The 23553-nt window shown below is 37.0% G+C and overlaps 1 protein-coding gene across 5 annotated transcripts in view; it reads right to left on the bottom strand.

Annotated features, from left to right (window-relative positions):
- Positions 1 to 23553, bottom strand: part of TPR (translocated promoter region, nuclear basket protein) — a 47622-nt gene that overhangs the window by 20466 nt on the left and 3603 nt on the right. For 4 of the 5 annotated variants that reach the window (XM_065745524.1, XM_065745531.1, XM_065745549.1 and 1 more), the window contains exons 2-29: positions 21659 to 21763; positions 21259 to 21332; positions 20403 to 20499; positions 19934 to 20037; positions 17046 to 17210; positions 15786 to 15878; positions 15594 to 15674; positions 14679 to 14766; positions 14058 to 14198; positions 13187 to 13278; positions 12196 to 12393; positions 11550 to 11657; positions 10813 to 11039; positions 9205 to 9368; positions 8699 to 8838; positions 8460 to 8608; positions 7999 to 8161; positions 7432 to 7566; positions 7074 to 7214; positions 6771 to 6939; positions 6091 to 6257; positions 4601 to 4753; positions 3780 to 3896; positions 2762 to 2965; positions 2495 to 2679; positions 1935 to 2082; positions 1003 to 1140; positions 186 to 317 (exon numbers count right to left, since the gene is read on the bottom strand). In XM_065745524.1, the coding sequence (XP_065601596.1) occupies positions 186 to 317; positions 1003 to 1140; positions 1935 to 2082; positions 2495 to 2679; positions 2762 to 2965; positions 3780 to 3896; positions 4601 to 4753; positions 6091 to 6257; positions 6771 to 6939; positions 7074 to 7214; positions 7432 to 7566; positions 7999 to 8161; positions 8460 to 8608; positions 8699 to 8838; positions 9205 to 9368; positions 10813 to 11039; positions 11550 to 11657; positions 12196 to 12393; positions 13187 to 13278; positions 14058 to 14198; positions 14679 to 14766; positions 15594 to 15674; positions 15786 to 15878; positions 17046 to 17210; positions 19934 to 20037; positions 20403 to 20499; positions 21259 to 21332; positions 21659 to 21763 (3878 nt within the window). The remainder of the gene's footprint in view (positions 1 to 185; positions 318 to 1002; positions 1141 to 1934; positions 2083 to 2494; positions 2680 to 2761; positions 2966 to 3779; positions 3897 to 4600; positions 4754 to 6090; positions 6258 to 6770; positions 6940 to 7073; positions 7215 to 7431; positions 7567 to 7998; positions 8162 to 8459; positions 8609 to 8698; positions 8839 to 9204; positions 9369 to 10812; positions 11040 to 11549; positions 11658 to 12195; positions 12394 to 13186; positions 13279 to 14057; positions 14199 to 14678; positions 14767 to 15593; positions 15675 to 15785; positions 15879 to 17045; positions 17211 to 19933; positions 20038 to 20402; positions 20500 to 21258; positions 21333 to 21658; positions 21764 to 23553) is intronic. The other variant, XM_065745540.1, reaches the window with a different exon arrangement.

The raw sequence follows: 23553 nt of genomic DNA, 5'->3' as shown, positions 1-23553 counted from the left end.
TCTGCCTACAACTTACAACAGCCTACTTATAAAACATTGCTTATGGAGTCTTAAATTCAAATACATTTCCTAGTTTTCTGTCACTTTTAATTGTGTAGGTTCGTTGTTTGTTTTTAAAAATGCCTTAGAGCTTTTTTCCTTTTCTTTCCCCCTCCAAAACACTTTTTAAAGTATGCATTTCCCACCTGTGTCCGTGTTTTCCAGCGTTTGACATCTTCTTCCAAAAGCTTTTTCTCTGCCTGCAACATTCCACTTTTCTCACTCAATTCAGCATTAGACTCCTGCAGAGGTAGAATGTCTGCCTCAAGCTTGCGCACCTGAAAAGCACAGTTGAAGATTAATCTGTGAATCTTATAAGACTCAAGAAAACAGAATATGGTAGCTCTTATTTCATGATAAGAGAGATGGGGACAGCAAAAAGACTGCAGAAAGAAACAAAACATCCTCAAAAATGTCAAGACAAAGCTTTTTTTCCAAGTCTCCCTCTCAGTAGCTGGCTGGGGGCAGGGAAAGCAACAGAAAGAAATAATGGGTTATAATCATACAGGAAAAGCAATTATAGTTACAGCTTCACAATCTCAAGATCATTACTTTGTACTTTGCAGAGGGAAATGAATTATTGTGTGCTAGAAGTCAAGCAACATTGCACTGGATTCCATTAAAGCAGTAGGTATTTAGAAATGTGAAGAAGTGTCTATTTCCTTTTTACATTCTTAATAAAACGGCATTCTACTTTGCAAGTATTTCTGTTCCATTTTTCATGTATCTGCTGATAACATTGTTGTTATAACATCAGTGATAAATGCTGATTTTCAGTCCCACGTAAAGAAAACTGAACTTCAACTTTGCAATATTGTAGGTGGAGCAACCTCTTCTAAAATCCTCCTCATTCATGTTTGATGTAAAAGAATAATCACAATTTAAGTGACTAACAGCAGCATATCCAGATGTTAACTCACCAACTTGAATTCCATGGAAACATATGTGAAACTCAGTACTAACCTTTGCTTGCATTTGCTGTAACTCTTGTTCTAGCCTCTCTTTCTCTTCTCTTAGCATCTTGTTGGTTTCTATCAGTATGTTCATGGTCTCTGTTTTCTTCATTAATTCTTCATGTTGTGCTATCGTTTTTGCTGTTACCTTTAGAAAAGATTTAACTCAATCATTTGTTTTGCTTGCACATGCATATATACTTACTGGGACTAGGCATAACACTAGCTTACATAACTACTGTGGCGTTCATCATCTCACACAGACAGTCAAAACAAGTAAGTATCAGTAAAGAAAAAGAGAGATCAGGAAAAAAAAAGATCTTTAAGAAAGGATCTTTAAGAAGATAATACGAAGAATACATTTATTTTTCCCTATTTACATGCTTCTGGTGTTGCCACTCTGCTTTACAGGATGCAGGACAAGACCCTCCATTTGGTTTGATACCAACCTCAATTTAGAAGGTTCTGATTCTTCCAAAATTATTGGACACAGGCAGCAATGACAGAAAGTAGAACTAGTCTTGAGAAGAGGAGGCTCGGGGGTGACCTCACTGCACTCTACAACTTCCTGAAGGAAGGTTGTAATGAGAAGGGGTTTGGCTTCTTCTTCCAGGCAACAAACAGGACCCGAGGAAGTGGTCACAAGTTGTACCAGAGGTTTAGATTGCACGTAAGGAAGAAAACTTTTTATCTCAGAGAGTGGTCAGGCAGTGGAATGGGCCTGCACAGGGAGGTGGTGGAGCCACTGCTTCTGGCAGTGTTTCAACAGGCGTCTGGATGAGTAACTATGACACATGGTTTAGCAGCTTGTGATAGCAACGGTAACAGGTGGACGGTTGGACTAGATGATCTTGTCAGATCTTTCCAACCTTGTGATTCTACGATTCTATAGAGAGCAGACCTCTAATTCCTGACAACATAAGCATTAACACTAAGTCATACCTGCACCTTCTCTCTCTCTGCATTGAGACTGTCTTGCACTTCCTGGAGTTCTCTTTCTAGATGCTCCACTCTCTGACGAAAACGCAAACTTTCCACCTGGGCCACCTCAAATCTAGTTTCTGCAATCTCCTTTTCTCGACGAATAAATCTGCACAAGATGAACAAAGCATCATGTCAATGAAAACATGAAACAAAGCATTTCAAGTAAAAGCATCTCATATATTAAGAATTAAGAGTACAGAAATCAATCCAAAAAGATGAAAATTTTAGACAAAAATCACAGAAAAATTTGGATTATGAATTTGGAATAATGAATCTTTCCTGCCAATCACATTTTGTAAGATCTGTTTTAGCTTCCTGTCAAAATTGACTTTACTATTTTTCTAGGGAGTAGAACGAAATTCTCTTTACTAGTTACTGATATAGGGCAACCATCTCCTACCTAGTAAAAAGGTAGTTATATTTGAGAGAGAATGTATAAAACTTCAAGTAAGACTGAACTATTTACTTGGGAAATTCAATTACAACCTCCAATAGAAGGAGCTCAGAGCTGAACTTACCTAAGAATTTCTAGAATTTGCTCCTGGGATTTCCCTTCCTCATTGAGAGAAACATTTAATGTAGCTGGCACAGCTTCCTTCATAGAGGTCACCACCTTGTCACTCAGACTTTCCAGTTGTTCATGTAATAATCGGTTTTGTTTTTCCAAGTCTTCACAGCGGGATGTAAGTGTTGAAGCTTCATCCTACAACAAAATTATTCAGTAATTTAAGTTCATGTAGATTAGTAACTGAAAACATCTACTGGAACCATAAAAACAATCATACCTTCATCATTCTCTCTCTCTCTTCCCAGAAGGCTTTGCATTCTAGCAACGCAGACTCAGCTTTCTGTGCAGCTTCCTCAAGCTGCTGCTTTACTGCTGCATTCTTGGCAACTTGTTCTTTAATAGCCTGTAATGCCTCAACGTCAGCAGCATGAAGCATTAATTCCCGTTCATATTTATTTTGAGCTTCAGAAGCTATTTTTGCCTGAAGAAAACAATTGCAGATTCTGTTACCTTTAATGTTATGCTTGAAATCTACCCAGAGATTCTCAAATGCTGCTCAAAATTAGTGACCACTGATGAAAAGAAAATCACTGGCCAAAACCTTTTGTCATTCTTAAGTGTAGAAGAAATTGATACTTCTAGAATGGTTCCCTTTAATAAATTATTCAATAAAAGTTAGAATATGCATATATTTTATATATGTATTTTATATATAGAATATGCAATAATTTCTTTTGAGATGGTTGGAAGAAGAAACACTCTTTGCAGATAATCTACAATCGATGATCTTGCTGTAGATTCTGCGCAGATGAGATATGGAAATTTTTACAAGAACATCCACCAGTTACTTCTACATGTGAATGGGCCAAGGTATTTAGTACACGAGAGTAAGAAGCTCAGGACAGCCTGCAGTCATAGCATTAGGCGAAAAAAATGGAAAAGCCACATCTATTGAATTTTGGGTTGGATTACACAACTAATCTTATCACATGCTGCTGATATGTTTTTTACATAATGAAGCAAGCCTTAGAATTAATTACATTTTTTAATGACAGAAACTGTGCTTGCAGCACTACCTTATCTCAAAGCCAGTTGAATTTATAAAACCTTGTTTGATAAGGTAAAACAATGAAGCATTAAATAAAGATGTTCATAAAACAGAGAAAATGGTCTTATTTTCTTTTCTCTGTAATACATCATAACCTTAAAAAACGCTCTGAGTTAGAGAAAAACAATGAAGAACTAGCATTAATTTTACTATCTTTGGCTAAAAGAGGCAAATACAACAAACATACTTGTTCCTGACAGTCACGTCTGGCTTGCTGTTCATTACTTAGAGCTGTGCTGGCTCTCTGAAGGGCTTCCTGAACTTCTGACTGCAAAGTTGACAGGCTCTTCTTTAGTTCTGATAGCTACAGTTGATAGGGAAAAAAGAAAAAAATTCAAACAAGCAACAAAACCAAAATAAAAACTTATAGTCTACATTATCAAAGTATTTAACCGAGTACTGAATGCAGCTGTGAATGTAGGCAGTTTATTAATAAATTAAAACTGATGCACAAATTTCTAACAGTTAAAAAGAAACACAAGAAGAAACTCTCCACAGCTTTGTCATAAACATTCGGAGCTCTTTCCTAGCAGAAAAATATTACTGCTCTTTCAGAGTATGGCTTTAAGCAGTGCTAACTGCATTCATCATGTTTCTTTGAAGCCCAGTTAGAGCCCAAGTAAGAGACAAATAGAGACAAAGATCACTCTAGTTTTAGAATATTTGCATCCTACAAGTATTGCTTTAGCTCATGTTCCAAAAAAGAGCACCTGAAACCTTTCTCAAAGGCTTTTACTCACACTTCTCTGTAACTAGTGCTTAAAGTTAAAGTGGATACTGACAGTTGGACAGAAATGAAAGAAACTTACAGATGGACTACCATCTCAATGAAATAATAAACTTTAGGTACTACTCACATTTGGGAACCTCTCAGATTTAGTTAGGCTTTTGAGATTTAGCTTTGAACACTACTACAGTGTACTGGTCCTACAGGAGGGAGCATATTTTAAAAGTGTATTGTTGAGCACTCTTAAAGAGAGTCTAAGAGAGGTGATATCTGATGAATACCTGTTGTTCCATGTTTTCCACAGCTTTACGCTTTTCTTCTTGAAGTTCCTGTTTTTCTTTTTCTGACTCCATTAACTTCTTTTCCAGCTGTGCTTGGTACTCTGAAGACTCCTTCAGACGAGCTTCAACTGTTGCATGAACTTCCTCTGTCACCTTTCATCAAAGCTCATAATTAGATATAGACATGTACAGGTTTTTTTTTTTTCTTTAAATAAGGTACTTTGATTTTAGTAATATTTCAAAATTAGAGAAAGTATTCTCAACATCTCACTTAGAACATCATTGAAAATGTTGAAACTCACAAATAGCATTGAAAAAAAAGTATTTTTTCAAAACTACAATACATACAATCGTACAGCATCTTGGATTGGAAGGGACCTTAGAGATCATCTAGTTCCAATTCTCTTCCATGGGCAGGGAGAGTTACCTTCTGCTAGATCAGGTTGTTCAGGGTCCCCATAAAACCTGGGCTAGTGAAAGTGTTCAGGGATGGGGCATCCACAACTTCTCTGGGCAACCTCTTACAGTGCCTTGCCACTCTGAGTGGCAAACTGCCAAACATCCAACATAAATCTCCTTTTTTTTTTAGTTTAAAAGCCATTCCCCCTTGTCCTATCTGCCCACATAAAAGTTTGTCTCCCTCCTGCTTATCAGATCCCTTTAAGTACTGAAAGGACACAATGAGACCTCCACAGGACCTTCTCTTCTCCAAGCTAAAAGTATATCTGTTATATGCTTTAGAAGACGACATTCAACAATGCAGCAACCAGCATGTTTTTACTACACACTAAACTTGGAACACTCATAAAGCAAATCAAGTCCCAATTAAGTTTTTACAGTAGCAAAAGATAGACCAGAAGAGAACTGAATAGCAGAAAAAAACACCATCATATGAACCTGTAACTTTAATGAGTGTTCTATTTCTCCAATCAATCTTATTTTGATATGCCGAACAACTTGTAAGAACAGACCTCATTCACCATTAAAACGGTCAAGCATTTTTTAGAAAGGAAAGTTGTTTATGAAGCTGTTCCCATGAAGACCGCATAAAGAATGCTCTTCAGAATCACTGAAGACCTTACTATTAAGCTAGAGAACATATGGATTAACTGCTTTTGACTGAGATAATATTTTTAGATCAATGATGACAGTGTTATAGGAAGAATTTTTAGAATTCCCTCTTTTGAATGCAGTACAAATCTGAGCCAAATTTACAATTAAACATCTTAAAAATATGCCACAAAACATAGTATTTAATATATTTTAATATATATTTTTATACATTTAATAATAATTATTATTTCCATCATTATAAGTATATTCAATCAAGTTGTCTACAGTCAATTATTTTACAGTGCTTTCTAAACTACCTTTAGGCACTTTCTAATTTCTCCCATAAATCTATGGAACACAGTACAAATGAAAAATAACATCTTTCATTACATTTCCAGTTTTGCTTTAATAAAGAATGTAAGATGTTAACTACTTACTTGTTTTTCCTTATTAAGAGATTCCTCTAGACTAAGAACCATGGCCCTGTACTGTTCCACATTACTAGAACTAGTCTTGAGTCTTTCTCTTAGGTCATTAACTTGTTCATCAGCTTGTCTTAGCTGACTTACAAGATCATCCACATCTTCATTTGTACCAGGCTGACCTATAATATAGGAATATTATATACAGAATACATTCATTAATGTGGAAATTTACTTCAGCTTTTTAAACCACTATTTGATTTAAAAACTGACAATTTCTTGAGAATAACATGGGAGAAAAATAAAAAAATAAATTCACCCTCACAAAGCTTCCTTACAGAACACTGCCATCCCTAATCAAAAGAGTGGCTTACAATAAACACTGCTGACCCACAAAAAATTGGCTACTTAAAAATAGATATATTTACAGACAAAAGAGCCCTCAAACAAAAGCAAAAGGAATTATTTCAATAGTTTGGTTTTAATTTTTTCCATTGTTAAAGTCTAGATACTGATTTAACTTTAAAAACTCATCCTGGTTATCTTCTCCTCAAACTTGTGGTAGTGAAAATAGAAGGCTTATCATATTGATTTCTCAGTTCGAAATTGTGATGAATATTGCATTCTGCATTTTCCATTCTGCACACAACAGTGTTTAACAAGAAGATAAATTGTAAGTAGGAAAAAATCTTTACCTTTCCCTGGAGCTCTCTGTGATGACTGAGATGCTAGCTGAGCCTCTGTATTATTAAGCTGCTGTTTCAACACTGTAGTTTCTTTCTGGGCGTTCTTGAGAAGTTCCTTTGTGTTAATGTGACGGTTTGTCTCAGTCTCTAGCTGCCTCTTAAGATCCAGGATGTGAACCTGAAAATGCAATAGGAAGTCCCGATGCGTTCCAAAATTTCACATCTTAAAATACACTGTAAGCTGGCATAAGCCTTTTAACTCTAGGTTTATTTTCACTTAAGTAACTTCAGCATTATTACAATTATACTTACCTCCTGATTTTTGGCAAGAGCATGTCTTTGTTCCACCTCACTTTCTAGTTTCTTCTTTAGCTGAGATATCTCACGCTCTAGTTTTTCTACCTGATTATTGAGTCTTTGTTTTGTTTCTGTTTCAGACCTCTCCAGTATTCCCTGATAAAAGAACAATGCAGTATGCTTACAACATAGTTCAGTAATTTTCTTCTGAATTACTCCAGATTTATGTATTATCTTTCATAAAAGGTTACTGTCACATTTCTATCCACACTAAACATGAAACAGCAGTTATGACTTGGTTTTGAAGCATTCTTTAAAAACAAGGATAAAACAAGTATTACTAGGAGAAAATCATAGGAGCAACATCACATACCTGAATAGTTCGCAAATTAGTAAGCAGCAAGTTCTGTCCTCTTTGTTCAACCAACAGAGAGTCACGCTGCTGAGTCAAACGCGCATCTGACATTTTCAAGATATCTTTCTCCTTTTTTAGATTTTCTGCTCTCACCTTTAAGATAGCAAACAATAAGAATTCTGTTATCAGTTCCAAACCTGGCAATTATTTTTTACTTTGGACAGTACTAGTATTATGTTCAGTTAACACTACTGAAGAAAGCAAGCTTTTGATTTAAAAATAGAGACTATAAATGAAAATTTACACAAATAGGCCAAGAACACTGATAACATAACTGTTTCACTTATCACACTGCTTACTATGTAAATACAGGCACTGAAACACCTTGGAAATCCCATCTTTACTCACTACTTGAGATATTTTCTGTAAAGTTACTAATAAACACCACTAAATTCAACAGCATTCAAGTATACATATTACTGTGAATACAGTAGTCGACGTATCTAAAAATGTCATACATTCAATTTTAATAACTTTTAAGAAAAATTCTTGGACTCCAAGAATTGTATCCATTGTATTACTCACCTCTGCCACTGCCAGTTTTTCATTAGCTCCTCTCAGGTCTTGAGTCATAGTGTTAATTATCTGTTCCTGCTTCTGAGTTATTGCTGTGAGTTTCTGGGTTCTTTCATGTAGATAAGTTATTTCTCGACGATAGCCTTCAACATTATCCTGCAGCATTTCATAACTTCACACAGAACAAGGCAAAATGTTAACTATCATATATTTAATTTAAATGTAAGACACATAAGTACACAGATATACATTTCACGTTGACGTGCTAGTTTTCAGATAGCTTCTTATGTTCTGCACTCAACTAAAAGGTATATTATATAATCACCCTCGTGATTATACATTTTTTAACAAAATAAATAATACTGATGTTTAACTGGTAACTCTTCCTGAGCAACCTATATCAAGCAGTCCATGTGATTCTATTGATAAGAACATGTATATAAAGTAATGCAATTAAATTGACAATTTACCGTTTGGAGGCAAACTCCAGCTGTGTGGATATCTTTGCATTTTGTGACCTCAGTTCTGTGACTTGCTCCTGAAGCTTTTCATTTTGTTCATTCAGCAGCTTGTCATTCTCTGCTTTTTCTTTTTTATAGTTCTCAAAAACTTCCTGCAGCTACAAAGAATAGATGTTAAAGTGCTTACAAGAGTAAAACAAACAAACAAACAATAATAGCTTTGTCCAGTGTTTTCTGAAAAAAATTACCTGCTTAAGTGCAGCCTTAGCCTCCACAGTCTCCACTGACTCACTCATTGACACTGGAGCAGGAGTTGACATGGCTTGAGGGATACTTGAGCACTTTGGAGTAGATGTAAAAGAAGTCTCTTCTGGCAACATACCTGATGCTAGAAAAAAATAATTTAAATTTTAAAGGCTATAACTGAATGAAGGCTTTCCAAAGAAGATGATATGACCTAAGAACAATACCATGTTGCTACGGAAGTCATGTGTTCTTCTAAGCAAGTGACTGATTATCCATTCTTTACACCTACAATATGCTACTAGATCACATACGTAGTCACCACCACAGCTGAGTCATTACATGTAAGTTATTACACTACAAAAACAAAATCACGTGCCCAAATCCAAATTCATGGACTTTCTAGTGGGTAAGGGTAAGAGCTGAATATGAGATTAACAGAAATTACTAGTTCCATTTTAGTATCATCATTGAAAGATCATAACAATTGGCATACAAGCATGGAACTTACCCTGCAAAGGAATGACAGCTCCTGTGGTCTGTGCCAACAATATGCGAAACATGTCACGCTGACGAACAATAGATTCAACGAGCTGCAACTGATGATGACGTGATTCACGCAGTTTTTCTAGCTCACTGAGAGCTTCACTGAGCTGACTCCGAAGCTCAGAAATTCTGAAACCAAGACCAGTTGTTTTTAGTAACATAACAGGAAGGTTTACCAAGGTTATACACGTCTCAGATTTTAAGACAAGTCTTCCAGAGTACACTTATTACCTTTGAAGTTAAGCATCACTGAGACTTTTGAGAAAACACATGGGAAGATTGGCATTAGGACTTGACCTTTTATAGATGAATGAAAGAAAGTAGGCCTCCTCTTTCATGAAAAGCAGAACTGAGGCAATTCTGCTCATATCAATTAACTTCAAACAGTAGCATTAACAGAGAATCATGTTGAGAATGTTTGATATAGAATGACTTTCTTTGTGGACTTTATAACCCATGTACTTCTTTTTTTCCTCAACAGAAATGAAAAGTTGATCATTTTTATTTGAATAACAGTTCTGTGAGAAATCACATTCAGTGGAAGACTGACAATTATTTATCTTGAATATCATAGGTTTGAAAGATTTTTACACAGACTAATCATTACAATAGGCTGGCATTTCAGTGTGTATTCTCAGACCTGTGCATCTGTGGACTGAAAAAAAACATTTAGGAAGAATGTTTAAAGAAAAATTATTTTCATTAGTCATAAACAATGTTGAAAGGGGAAGGTAAGATATAAAGCTATACAGCATTTGCTTAATAACAATTGCCCTTGTAGATTACTGTCCTGGTTTCAGCTGAGACAGAATAGATTTTTCTTTCATTATATACTGTTATAATGTTATGTTTTGGCTTCAGGAGAAAAAACGTGTTGATAACATATCAGTGTTTCAGTTGTTGCTGAGTAGTGCTGTACAGAGCAAAGGACAGCCTGTTTTTCAGCTTTTTTCCCTGTCCCACTGGTGAGGGGACTAGGGAGGCACAAAAAACTGGGAGGGGACAGAACCATGACAGCTGCCCTAAGCTGGCAAAAGGTATATTCCATACTGTATGGCATAATGCAAGAAAAACAACAACTCAAAAACAGTGAGGAGTTAACCAGTGTGGGCAGCCACTGCCTGGGGACTGGATACTTACTGGTTGGCAGTTAAGGCAGTGCTGAGCAATTGTTTATCACCTTTTTTGTGTGTGTGTATATGTGTGTATATATACATATACATATACATATACATATATATATATATATATATATATATATATATATATAAAATTATCCTAACTATTGACCTTCGTTCCACTTTCATTTTCTGTCTTATTAAATATTTTTCAGTCTCAACTCTTAAGTTCTACTTTTTAAACTTTTTTATTCTTTCAGTTCTATTATCCCGCTGGGAGTGGGGATAATGTGCAAAGAGCTCTGTGGTGCTGAGCTCCCTCCCAAGTTAAACCACAACCATAGTTAGAACTTTTATACACATAATTAGTAAGAAGAAAAATGAGAACAGTGTGCAGGTAAATCCCTGCATACTGCATAGTATAAACACTTCACTAGAAGGAACAAATGATTTACTTGGATGATGTTGTTTCTTGCTCCTCTTTTTCTCTAGTCTCTCCCAGCTCCCTGAGAGCCACCAGGAGACGCTGATTCTGTTGCTGAAGTTCTTCGATATTTCTGTAAGTCACTAGATGTTGAGATATTACTTCAGAAGAGCTACTGATGTCAGCAGAGCTCACTTCTTCATCACGAATCACGTGATTGCCTCTAGCTTCTTCAAGTTCCATTAAAAGCACACGAATCTGGAAGAGAACATTCTAGTGTAAGATTTGCACATAGTCTTAGAAGTTCGCTCAAAAAAACTATATTACAAAATAATTTGAAGTACTTTCTTTTTCCTACAACACATGAACTGTTACAATCAACATATCCTTGTAAGGTAACTGCATTATTAAAAAGACAGCTTGGCAGAAAGAAAACCACATCAAAATCAAAGGTACATATTTCTGGCATTCAATTCCTGGAACCTATCACAGGGCATCACAATTAAACAAAAACCAAACTATACTGCAGTTTTCCAGACAGATGTTGAACAGTACTATACTAAAGCTGCCTCCCCTTCATACATAATAGAATTTTGTAAGCAGAAAAGTAAATACCATTTTGTCTCAGGGAAATGTTATTAATAGCTCTTGTGACAGCCCAAGAATGAGTATAGCTGAACACAACTTTCAAGCAAACTTCAGAAAAACAGCAGTATATTAACATATTGTAAACAGCACATTTTGAAACCACAGCAACATTTGTTCTACCTGCCGTGAAAGGTCTTTCACTTGTATTTCCAGTCTCTGGTTTTCTCTTTCAAGCACAGAACTCTGCTTATTGGCTTTATCAGCATCCACCTGCAATCGCTGGATTTCCTGCAATTAAGAAATACATTGCAATTCAAGATTTTCTTTTTTTTTGAGAGAGAGATGATGTCAGTTACTGAGGTATGTGCTATGAATTAAATATGCCTAATAGTTCTCAATTTTTACTTATCTTCTTGCTTATTTCAAGACTAACTGGTAGCTCTATTTTTCCAATTAAAATGTCGCAACTCCCAAGCTTTGTTTCTTCAAGTTAAAAAAGTTAAACTGCATGCATTTAGGAGTCAGAAGCCATGATGTATAATGCTATATTAGACTGTATATTAACAGAAACACTGAAGTCTCTATTTTTTTTCCCACCACAAAAGATATCTAAGCACACCTAAGTCTTCAAAGTAATAAAAATACCATTTCTGTTAAAACATATCAATACCCAATAAATCTCAAGCTAGAAAGTTAAATGGACATTTTACCCACAGGAACAGTTTAACAAAAGACTCAATTTATATACACACATTAGCAGCCCTTGGGATTAAAGAAGGAATTTTTTTCTCCCATTTTTTATGTGCTCTTTTCCTTTTATACTAACCTTCATAGCTTGTTCAAGCTTTGCAGATAGACTAACAACAGCTTTTTGGGAACGCTCAAATTCCTCACGCTGACGTTTTAAAATTGGTGCTTTGGCTTCAACCTCCTGCACTATTTCATCCAAGTACTTATTAATTCTCTTATTCTCCTGCTTTTCCAAAAGCAACTGATCCTGAGTTTCTACATAAGCATTGTAGAGCTGCAACATAAGATTTTTATTTATTTAATTTTTCAGACAAATCTGTTCAGATATATCAAAGAACCACTGGTAATTACACACCTTGTATCTTAGGGCAGTGTAGTTTTATACAGCAATAAAACAGATTAATTCAAAGAAACCAGTCTGACTCAAAAGGAAAAAAAGAGTTCTTTTGACCATAGCAGAGCAGTTTAGAACTGCAAACTTTTACACAGTAAATCTTAAGCAAACTTAAAATAACATAAATACAGAAGGTAGTGTCACAATAGACAATAGCAAGCATAGAAAATAATTTTATGGCTGAACAGAATGACTGAAACCAAAAATAACATGTTCATAGACATAGACATAGGAAAAAAAAAATCTACATTATGATGCATCATTAAGTTCAGTTTTTCCTTCAAGCATAAGGCAACCCCACAGCAGAAAAAAATGACAACACTATGCACATATGCATTAACAAAAGTAAATGTCCTGTCAAAAATACAGAAAATAAGGTATGTGTACATACAAACAAAAAAATCCAAAACTACCTTCAGGAAAACAAAACAAACAAACAAAATCCAAGTAAAATTTCTGTATTTATTGATATACTGAGTTGAATCTGAACTGTATGTTATGTAAACATGTCAGTATTTTAGCTAGACAAGCCTGTCTCAAACACAACTTTGTTTTTAACCTGAAATTACACCAGTTCTCAGACTGTGAATGAAAATCTACACTCCTACATAATTAATATATCTCTGCTGGCTTTTCAAGGGCCTTGAAACTTGGCAAGTTTCTTCTCACTTACCTCCGTTAATTTCATTCCAGGTTTTACTACTTTAGCTACTGCTGCAGCAGTGGGTGACATGGCTGCCAGTTCCTCCTCAGACAATATGGCTCCTGAAGACATAATACCAACAATTAGCCATAAAAAGGTGAAATAATTTGCATCATAAATATTTTTTATTAATAATACAGAATGCCCTCATATACCCTTCTACTTTATAACTAGTACTACTTTCTACTTTTAGAGACTATATTTTAAGTTCTTAAAGTTACTGGTGCAAGAGTTTTCTGTAGATATACATGTGCAAGTGATTGATAATATATTTAATATTCCTTATCGTGCATTATCAAGCTCTTAAACCAGTTTAATTTGAAATTACGAACAGCTTTTGCAGAGTACTTGTTGACATTCCTTACAGAGATAATAAATATACTTGATGTCTCTGTTCCTTCTTTGTTTGTTCTCTTAACTTCACAAATATCCCACAGCTATTCAATGAACAGACTCTTCAGAAACAAACAAACAAAAAACTAGAGCAGTACTGACCAAGACTTAGCAGTAAATAGAAATATAAAGACAGATTTGTTTATTTGCCTGCTTTTCAAGTGGATAGTCTACCATTCTTGCTCTCCATAAAACCATTAAGGATAGGATGGATTCAGCACAAAGCAAATTTTCCTCTACTTTTTCTACAAAAAGGTGTATCAGATTAACAAATGAACTTGAAAAAAATGCATTCCTCTAGTGGAGAAAAAAAACCTACATACACACATATGAATTACATATGAATTACTGCATTCCCAATAGACATGGCATTACTAATTTCATGCAAGACTGGTAAGCATAAAAATACTGAGGCTTTATGTATTTTAATTCATAATGTCACTTTTACCTTTACGTTTTGTTGCAGACAGTAGATCATTAGCATTCTCTAGCTCCTTTTCCAGCTTACTTATCTTCTCACTCAATTCTTTTTCCATTACAGCTTTTGATTTTTCCACCTCAGCCAAATGCTCCTGGGTTGCTTTATTAGCTGAAATTAACAAGCAAATTTTATTTATTTATTTATTACTTAGAATCAACTAAGTTGGCATAAGAACTTTAAACTCTATATAGCCTGCAGAAGCTCATGCTTCTAAGAACACTCAGTATAATGACAGGAACAAGAACTGTTGTCTATCAACTTAGTAAAGAAGATGGATAAAATGAGAACTGTTCTTTTATCAATGAAATCCAAACCAAGAAACAAACAGGAAAAGCTGCAAAATTAGGTGCTCTCCTCAAAATTCAAAGTAAAATTCTGTGTATATTTGCACATTCCCCCACCCACACATACCTCCAAGGAAATTCATACAGACATGTTTGTTACAAAGTGACTGATGCTTCCCCCATCCCAAAATCCTGAAGATTATCCCTTTATAAATGTTCAGTATATATCTTCCAGTGCATCAGCTTAATTAAAAAAGCAGATAAGTTCTGTTCCTCCATTTGCCATTTCTCATTCAAAGCTTACCTTCACCAGCTTCCTTCAGAAGCTTGTGCAGCTCTTCTACTGCACCTGTCAGTTCATTGCTCTTTGCCTCTGAGTCATCAGCAGCACTCTAAATAAAAACAATTCATGTAACCTTTTACTATTTAATAAGACCATCTATCTTCATAAAGTTCAAACACATCAAAATTACAAATATACAGATTTTGAGTAAGCAGTAGAAGGTTCACCTAAACTGGACAATTTTGTTTCCATGTGGATTAAGTCTCAATTGATGCAAACCATCTATCTAAATATAAGAACTGTTAAACACTGTCATGCTACGACAAATCCAATTAAAAGTCAGCATGCCCTTTAGCTGCTTCATTGGTTGTCCTAGGCTTCTTTATTGAAAAGAAGAAACAGTTTGAAGAAATACTGAGTATTCAATTTTTATCTTCTTAGTAATTTGAGATAAAAAAAAAAGTTATATAAACAGTTCACGTTTCATTGTTTAATAAAGATCTCCAAAGTGCAAGACTGTACAGTAAAGGGGTCACATCAGCTATCATCTGACCAGACAAAATATTAATATAGAATGCCAACATTCTATTGCACTTGATTCTAGGTGTGTAACTATCTATGCATGAAAACTCAAGAAAAAGAATTACTTAATCTGTGAAACCGACAGGCAAGCTAAAGACCAGTCAGCTGGCTCTTCTAGCTGTCTTACTAAATCAGTGAGCATAAAGTTACTATTTTAACCAGTTTTGATTAAACTTCCAAGTGATGAAAACTACGTAAGATTACAAACGTTGCTTAAAACAGGACATTTTATAACATTTTGTAATGTATGGTAGCCTTTCCCACATCCCCCACTTAGTGGGGACAGAAAACCAACTTATGCATTACTCTTAAATCTAAGACTCAGCCACAAGTAATGCTGAATCATAAACTTACCTTATACAGATTAGATAACTTTATGTGGGCATTCAGTTCATTGTGGAATCTTTCCTCCATACCAGTTTGTTGTTCTTTTGCCTAGTAAAGAAGAGACAGGGTGTGGGAGCATTCCACCATTTGTTCCACACATTTTTTTATTTTGTAGAATCAACTGTAATGCTGTTATACATGTACTTCAAGTTGCTTTACCTCCTTCAGTCTATTCAAAAGGTCTTCCACATGTTTCTGAAGATTTTCATTTGACTGTTTTAAGCTGTTTACCTGTTCTTCCATTCTAGAAACCTGTCAAACAGCAAATGAGAGCACCATGCATAAATCTGTTATTATTTCATACAAAATAGTAACTTATTTTAGAACATCTCACTGTCTTCTACTTACAATCAAACAAATATACCAGAAAGAGAATATTAGTTTACATTTCTAACAGGCTCCCATACATTCAGCTAAAAGAAATAGTGACAATCCTAAAACTGTTCATATAACTCTGTGAGCCTCAGTAGAGATAAAAGAAAACCTGACCAATCTACCCAGCTGTTAAAAAAAGCCAACAAAACACAAACCACTTAGGTAGAAAACAGAAACACAATAAAGCTGAATATTTTCAAAATACGGCCACTGATTCTGACGTGTATTTTGATTCCAGGAAAAAAAAACCAAAATAGAAAAAACATCATTCCTCCCTCTCTCTCTTGCCAAAACAGTTGAACCAGATTCTTCTATTCCTTACACAATTGAGAATTACATTTCTGTACATTTTAATAGCATGATACTGTTAGACGCTTTTTTTATCAGTGATGCTAACTCCTAGTTTACCATTAAAATCACCAACTCTTAATTTCAACAATCATATATTCCCTATATTATCTTTATAATTCACAAATTAAATGAAAAAACTCTTTACTACCAGACAAAATTACACTTTTTTCCTTCTAATAAAGTTATTAAAGTACTTGGTTTTGTTTAATTCAGTTAATTTGGAAGTATAATTTAGAAAAGGATAAAGGATGAGGAAAGGAAGGAAAGGGGAAAGGAAGGAAAGGGGAAAGGAAGGAAAGGGGAAAGGAAGGAAAGGGGAAAGGAAGGAAAGGGGAAAGGAAGGAAAGGGGAAAGGAAGGAAAGGGGAAAGGAAGGAAAGGGGAAAGGAAGGAAAGGGGAAAGGAAGGAAAGGGGAAAGGAAGGAAAGGGGAAAGGAAGGAAAGGGGAAAGGAAGGAAAGGGGAAAGGAAGGAAAGGGGAAAGGAAGGAAAGGGGAAAGGAAGGAAAGGGGAAAGGAAGGAAAGGGGAAAGGAAGGAAAGGGGAAAGGAAGGAAAGGGGAAAGGAAGGAAAGGGGAAAGGAAGGAAAGGGGAAAGGAAGGAAAGGGGAAAGGAAGGAAAGGGGAAAGGAAGGAAAGGGGAAAGGAAGGAAAGGGGAAAGGAAGGAAAGGGGAAAACAATCAGCATTTAAAATACCTCCTCCTTCTTGTTCTCCAGATTACACTTAAGTTCCAAGATTTCACTTCCTTTCTCCCTGGCAGTATGTAGAAGTTCATCAGTTTTGGCTTTCAACTCAGAGTTCAGCCAAGCGTTTTGACTCTGCAGCAGTTCTTTTTCTTGTTCCAACCTTTTCTCACGGTACTAAAAAGAAAAATGAACAATGTAATTGCACTGGTTCCACAGAAAATAAAGAAGTTAACGAAGTACTACAATCAGAGTAGATATAACAATGACTTATTATAACCACAAAGAAGTTTATAATGGTAATACTGAGTTACAAGACTCAGACTTCTAAGAACTTCCTGACACACTAACTATTTTCCTCAACATTTATCTTAGTTTGGAGTATTTCACTACATATTACCCTAATTATCTCAAAGTAATAGACTAAGGTATTAAATTTTTCCTCCTTTTCTCCTCTATTTCAGTTAGAACTTTGAATTGTTCATAAGACTAGCAGGGAGCATCCCCTGGGTTTCAGTCTTGGAGGGTAAAAGGACGGCTGGCTGCTCTTCAAGAAGGAAGTCTTAAAGGTGCAGGAACAAGCTGCCCCCAAGCTGAAAAATGAGCCAGTGGGGGAGAAGACCAGCTTGGATGAACAGGGAACTTTTCCTGAGGCTCCAGGATGAAAAGATAATCTACCTTTCGTGGAAGAAAAAACAGGCAACTCAGAAGTACCAAGAAGTTGTTGGGATGTGTAGGGAGAAAATTAGAAAGGGAAAAGCCAAGCTGCTGGGCTAAAAGGGAACAAGAAACTTTTACAAATATATATACAGTAAGAGGAGGAGCAAGGACAATCTCCATTCTTAACTGGATGCAGCTGGGAATGTGACCCCTGAGGATAAGGAAAAGGCTGAGGTTCTCAATGCCTTCTTTATGTCTGTCTCAAAAAGTCAAGACCAGTTATCCTCAGGGTATGCTCCACTCTCTAACCTGGAAGTCTTAGTTGCAGAGCAGAATAACTCCCCCCCCCCCCCCCCCCCTTCAAGAGAAAACAGTCAGAGACCTACTACTCCAACTGGACTATCCCAAGTCCATGGGGCTAGATGACATCCACCAGAGAGTGCTGAGGGAACCAGCAGAGGTGAGAGTCAAGCCACTTTCTGTCATCTATCAGTGCTCCTGTTCGGCTAGTGAGGTCCCGGAAGACTGGAGGCTTGCCAACATGACTCCCATCTACCAAAAGGGTTGCAAGGAGGACCCTGGGAACTACAGGCCTGTCAGACTGACCTCAGTGCCAGAGAAGGTTATGGAGCAGACTGGAGGGAGGGATGTAGATCACACAGTATGTGCAGAACAGGGGGAATCAGCCCTGACCAGCATGGGCAGATCCTGCTTGACCAACCTCATCTCCTCCTATAATCTAGTGACCCATCTCGTGGATGAGGGAAAGGCTGCTGATGTAGTCATCAACTTCAGCAAAGCCTTTGACACTGTCTCACACAGTATTCTTCTGGAAAAGCTGGCAGACCATGGACTGGACATGTACACTCTTGGCTGGGTAAGGAACTGGCTGGAGGGCTGGGCCCAGAGAGTGGTGGTGAACTGAGTTAAATCCATCTGGCAATTGGTCACAAGTGGTGCTCTCAGGGGTCAGTACTGGGGACTGTCCTCTTTAATATCTTTATTGATGACCTGGACGAGGGCACTGAGCGCACCTTCAGTAAGTTTGCAGATGACACCAAGTTGGCTGGAAGTGTCAATCTGCCTGGGGGTAGCAAGCCACTACAGAGGAATCTGGACAGGCCAGATAGCTGGGCTGAAGTCAATGGGACGAGGTTCAACAAGATCAAGTGCCAGGTCCTGCACTTTGGCCACAACCACCCCACACAACACTAAAGACTTGGGGCAGAGTATCTGGAAGACAGTGTAGAAGAATTAGACCTGGGGGTACTGGTCAGTGCTCAGCTCCATGAGCCAGTAGTGTGCCCAGGTAGCCAAGAAAACCAATGGCATCCTGGCTTGTGTCAGAAATAATGCTGCCAGCAGGAGCAGGAAAATAACTGTCCTCCTGTACTCAGCACTGGTGAGGCTGTACCTTGAGTACTGTGTTAAGTTTTGGGCTCCTCATTTCAAGGACATCGAGGCCCTGGAGCATGTCCACAGAAGGGCAATGAAGCTATGAGGGCACAGGCCTTATGAGGAGCAGCTGACTGAGCCGGGATCATCCAGTCTAGAGGAGGCCCAGGAGAGACCTTACTGCTCTCTATAACTACCTGAAAGGAGGCTGTAGTGAGCTGGGGACCAGCTTCTTCTCTTGTGTAACTGGTGACAGGATGAGAGAGAATGACCTCAAGTTGCACCAGGGGAGATTCAGACTCAATGTTAGGAAATACCTCTCCAAAAGAGCAGTCATGTGCTGGAATAGGCTGCCCAGGGAGGTCGTGGAGACACCAACCCTGGAGGTGTTCAAGGAACATTTGGACATTGTGTAGAGGGATGTGGTTTAGAGAGAACTACCGATGACAAGTGGATGGTTGGACTGCATGATCTTGTAGATCTCTTCCAACCTTGGTTTATACAGTTTATTATGGCTGCAGAGAGACATTCACAAATAAACACTTTTTTCTTTTCTACCTGCTTTTGTGGATATAGAATCCCCCCTTTCCACTGCCACAGCTGAAGCTTGGGCATATTTATTTAACTTGATGTCTCCTTGTCTTCTATAATTACACTTCATATTTCCCAATTTACATTTCCTCCAGCACCACCAATTTTATAACAAACTCATTTGTCATAAGTAACAGGAACAGACTTGGCTTACTTTTAACATCAATAATGACAAAATGATTAAATCACTTGTGAACAAGTGCTCATTGGTAGTTTCAGCCTTCACATGTACTTTGCATAGAAAAACTGCTCACCTTCACAGTAATATCTGATGTTTGAAGTTCATCCAACTTCAGCTGAAGTTTTACTCTTTCTGTGTTTACTTCTGTAAGCTTTTCATTTAATCGTTTAACATCCTCTGTGGAAAGTGAAAACAATGTCTGAAAAAACTAATTGCAGAATTAATTGTAGCTTTCATTACTGCCCAAGTTCAAATAAATTTTGAAGAACGAGGACAAATAATGTATAAAATTGTATATTGGAAAATGATATATTGTACATTGTACGATTTTATCAAAATCAAACATCAGTAATCAAACTGTTGTGGGTCATTTTTTTTTCCAATTAGCATGAAACCTTCTGCTTTGCTTCCTTTGTCTAGTTTTCCAACTCATTATTTGGAACTGCCTATACAAACTGAATATTCCATACCTATACAATTGTTTAAGTCTTCTACTTAGCATAATCATGTGAACCAGTTTGTTAATATATTCTTGGATATACCATTTAAATGCTCAACTTCCTGAGATCGTCTTTCACTTGTTCGAACCAAATCTCTCTTTTCGGCTTCCAGTTCTTCTTTTTCTCTACTTAAATGGCTCTGAAAAAATTTCAAAAAAGTAATAAAGAAATGTGATCAGCTTCCTATGAGATTTTAGCCACTATTTACATTTATCATCATAGACAACCGTGTTAAATACTACGTTGTCCAACGCTAGTGAATGAAAACTGGGATAAGAGGCTTCTATGATAGATAACTGAATCAGTCTAAAATACATACTATGAAACTACGGCAGTCCCCTGTTCCAGTCACACTGGGAACAAGCCAAACAAAACCAAGTTAACATATTTTTCTTCTAGAGCATAATAAACAACATATTTCAATTTAATTTTTTTTTCATAAATCATTCTGATACCCATGTCCAACAGGACTTTTGTCCTTAAAAGCAAAATGTCTAATATCAGACAGCAACGCAGAGAAAGAAGTATCACACAGCTTCCAAGAACAGCATAGGTAGTGTCCACCTTCACATTTTAACTGGGATATAGAGATCCAGACTGCCACAGGATTCCTAGTTACAGCTGTATGTGAATGAAGACTAGAAAGAAAATTTTTGTACATAAAGCAGATGAAATTAATGAAAGGCCTATCAAAACTACAAAAGAAACAACAACAACAACAAAAAAAACCTGTTCAGAACTATATGTAATTATAATGTGTTTTGAAGGATGGCTTTGTTAGTTAAAAAGTTCACAGAAGTTTAATTTGGTTAAATAAGAGAGTAACCAAGGAATGAGCACACACAAAAGACAGGTAAACTAAACTCTTTGAGTTTATTGTATCTAGTTCTTCCAGTACCTGAATGGCTGCATTACGATCCTGAGCAGCTTCAAGCTCTTTATTTTTCTCATTCAGTGACTTCACCTGTTCATCTGTTAGTTAAAAACAAATAGTTGTGAGTCATCTGCAATAAAAATCCTGTAAATGGACTGGGGAGCCTCGGCAGTATTGTGACAAAACCATCATTGGGCCATAGGCTTTTATAGTGAAGAACAAAATGTAAACCACTCTAGAACTATTGCAGTTTTTTCCCCATTAAAACAGAAAATATCACTAAAGGCAAAGTCTCTATTTGCAGAAATAATAAATGCATTTGATGGATATTTAACTCCACTGAAAACTTAAAGACATTTGAACACAATACTGGACTAAAGAGTGACAGTACTGTCCAGTCTTATGAACACGCAGTAATACTCACGAAGTTTTTCAAGCTCCTCACGGAGAGTTTGACATTCTTGTGTCTCATTTACCAGTCTCTCCTGACTTTGAGCCAGACGCTTTTCTACTTCGAAGTATTGTTGTTCTGCAAAATTAACAGCATCATCTCAGTTCTACTTCACATTCACTTTTCTTCCTTCTTATCCTTATTAATCATGTGTATCAATGGACTACAGTTTAAAACAGTATTTAACAATAACATATTTTAAAACAATAACACTATAATATATTTTGAATAAAAATGTCCTTCTGAAGCCAAAAAGTCACACTTTCATATTGAATTAACACTCCTCTAAGCATTTCATTAATATGGGAAAAGGATATGCTTGCAAAATTGATCAATAAATGAAGTGCAATTAATTGTTGTATTTGAACATTTTCAATGTAGTTAGTGTTACACCAGCTCAATCATACAGGCTTGGTTCAGTCACATCACCTTAAAATTTCTTACACATGTAGACTACTTCTACATATACAGAAAAAATACATGTACTGCAAGATTTTATTTGGATAATAATTGTTAGTTTATTTAATAATTCTTAAAACTAATCCTATCTCCTGGAAAGAGTCCAGAGGAGTGCCACAGAGATGATAACATGCATGAAACACCTCCCTTATGAGGAAACACTGAGAGCTGGGTCTGTTCAGCCTTGAAAAAAGAAGAGTCAGAGGAGATCCGATTTACATCTATAAGTATCTAAGGAGCAGGAGGCAAAGGGATGAGGCCAGACTCTTCTCTGCAGGGTGTGGTGATAGGATGAGGGGAAAGGTCTGCAAAGTGATGCACAGGAAGTTCTGCACAATGTGTGTGGGAACTTCTTCACAGTGCAGTGACAGAGCACTGGCACAGCTGCACAGAGAGCTGGTGGAGTCTCCTCTGGAGATGTTCAAGACCCGCCTGGATGCCTACCTGTGCAACCTGGGCTAGGGAGCTGCTTTGGCAGTGGGGTTGGGCTAGATGATCTCAAAAGGTCCATTCCAACCTCTACCTTTCTGTGATTCTACGCAGCTCTATGCTGCACTTCCCAGTGCACTCAAAAATAACAACATCTACATTTCAATTTACCATTTGAAATAGTGTGTCAGTGCTTAACTACAACATACCTGGTAATACCAGTGTTCGTCCTGTTATCAGGCACTGTGGACTTCTGGGGAAGAACTGAGTGTTTTCTGCATATTTTACGCTTCATAGCATATTTTACAGCTCTGAGTAATACTGCCCTTCAGTTACATGAGAGAAATATGGATGTGAACCGACTACTATCCGTTACTCATAGATCAGGCAGACTGCAATGAAATAACTCAGAGAAGTCTGCGAACTATGAAAAGAGATTTCAGGGGATTAGGGCGATTAGTTCAAGGGGTGGGAGCACAAGTGGTGTTTGCTTCCATACCTTCTGGGGCGGTGAAGGACACAGAATGGGCTAGTAGAACACAGGTGATAAATCATTGGCTGAGAGGTTGGTGTAGAGATAGACACTTTGGGTTTTTGGACCATGGGGCAGTTTACTCAGCTCCTGGCCTATTATCTGTTGATGGAATGCACCTGTCTCAAAGGGGGAAACGAATCCTAGCACAGGAGCTAGCTGGACTCATTGAGAGAGCTTTAAACTAGCTGTGACGGGGAAAGGGGATAAAACAGGGCTCTCCAGTAAAGCGCCTAAGGAGGCTGTGCTGGAAAAAGGGGTGAGGCAGATATCTCAGCTGAAGTGCATCTACACCAATGCACGCAGCATGGGCAATAAACAAGAAGAGCTTGAAGCCATTGTGAGGCAGGCTAACTATGACCTTGTGGCTATTACAGAAACATGGTGGGACCTCTCCCATGACTAGAATACTGGGATTCATGGTTACAAGCTCTTCAGAAGGGATAGA

This window comes from Cyrtonyx montezumae, unplaced genomic scaffold (genome assembly GCF_038088225.1).
Source record: "Cyrtonyx montezumae isolate F1298 unplaced genomic scaffold, pur_monq_1.0 scaffold_1, whole genome shotgun sequence".
In the NCBI taxonomy this organism is placed as follows: Eukaryota; Metazoa; Chordata; class Aves; order Galliformes; family Odontophoridae; genus Cyrtonyx; species Cyrtonyx montezumae.
This window is presented reverse-complemented; position numbering and strand designations above follow the sequence as displayed.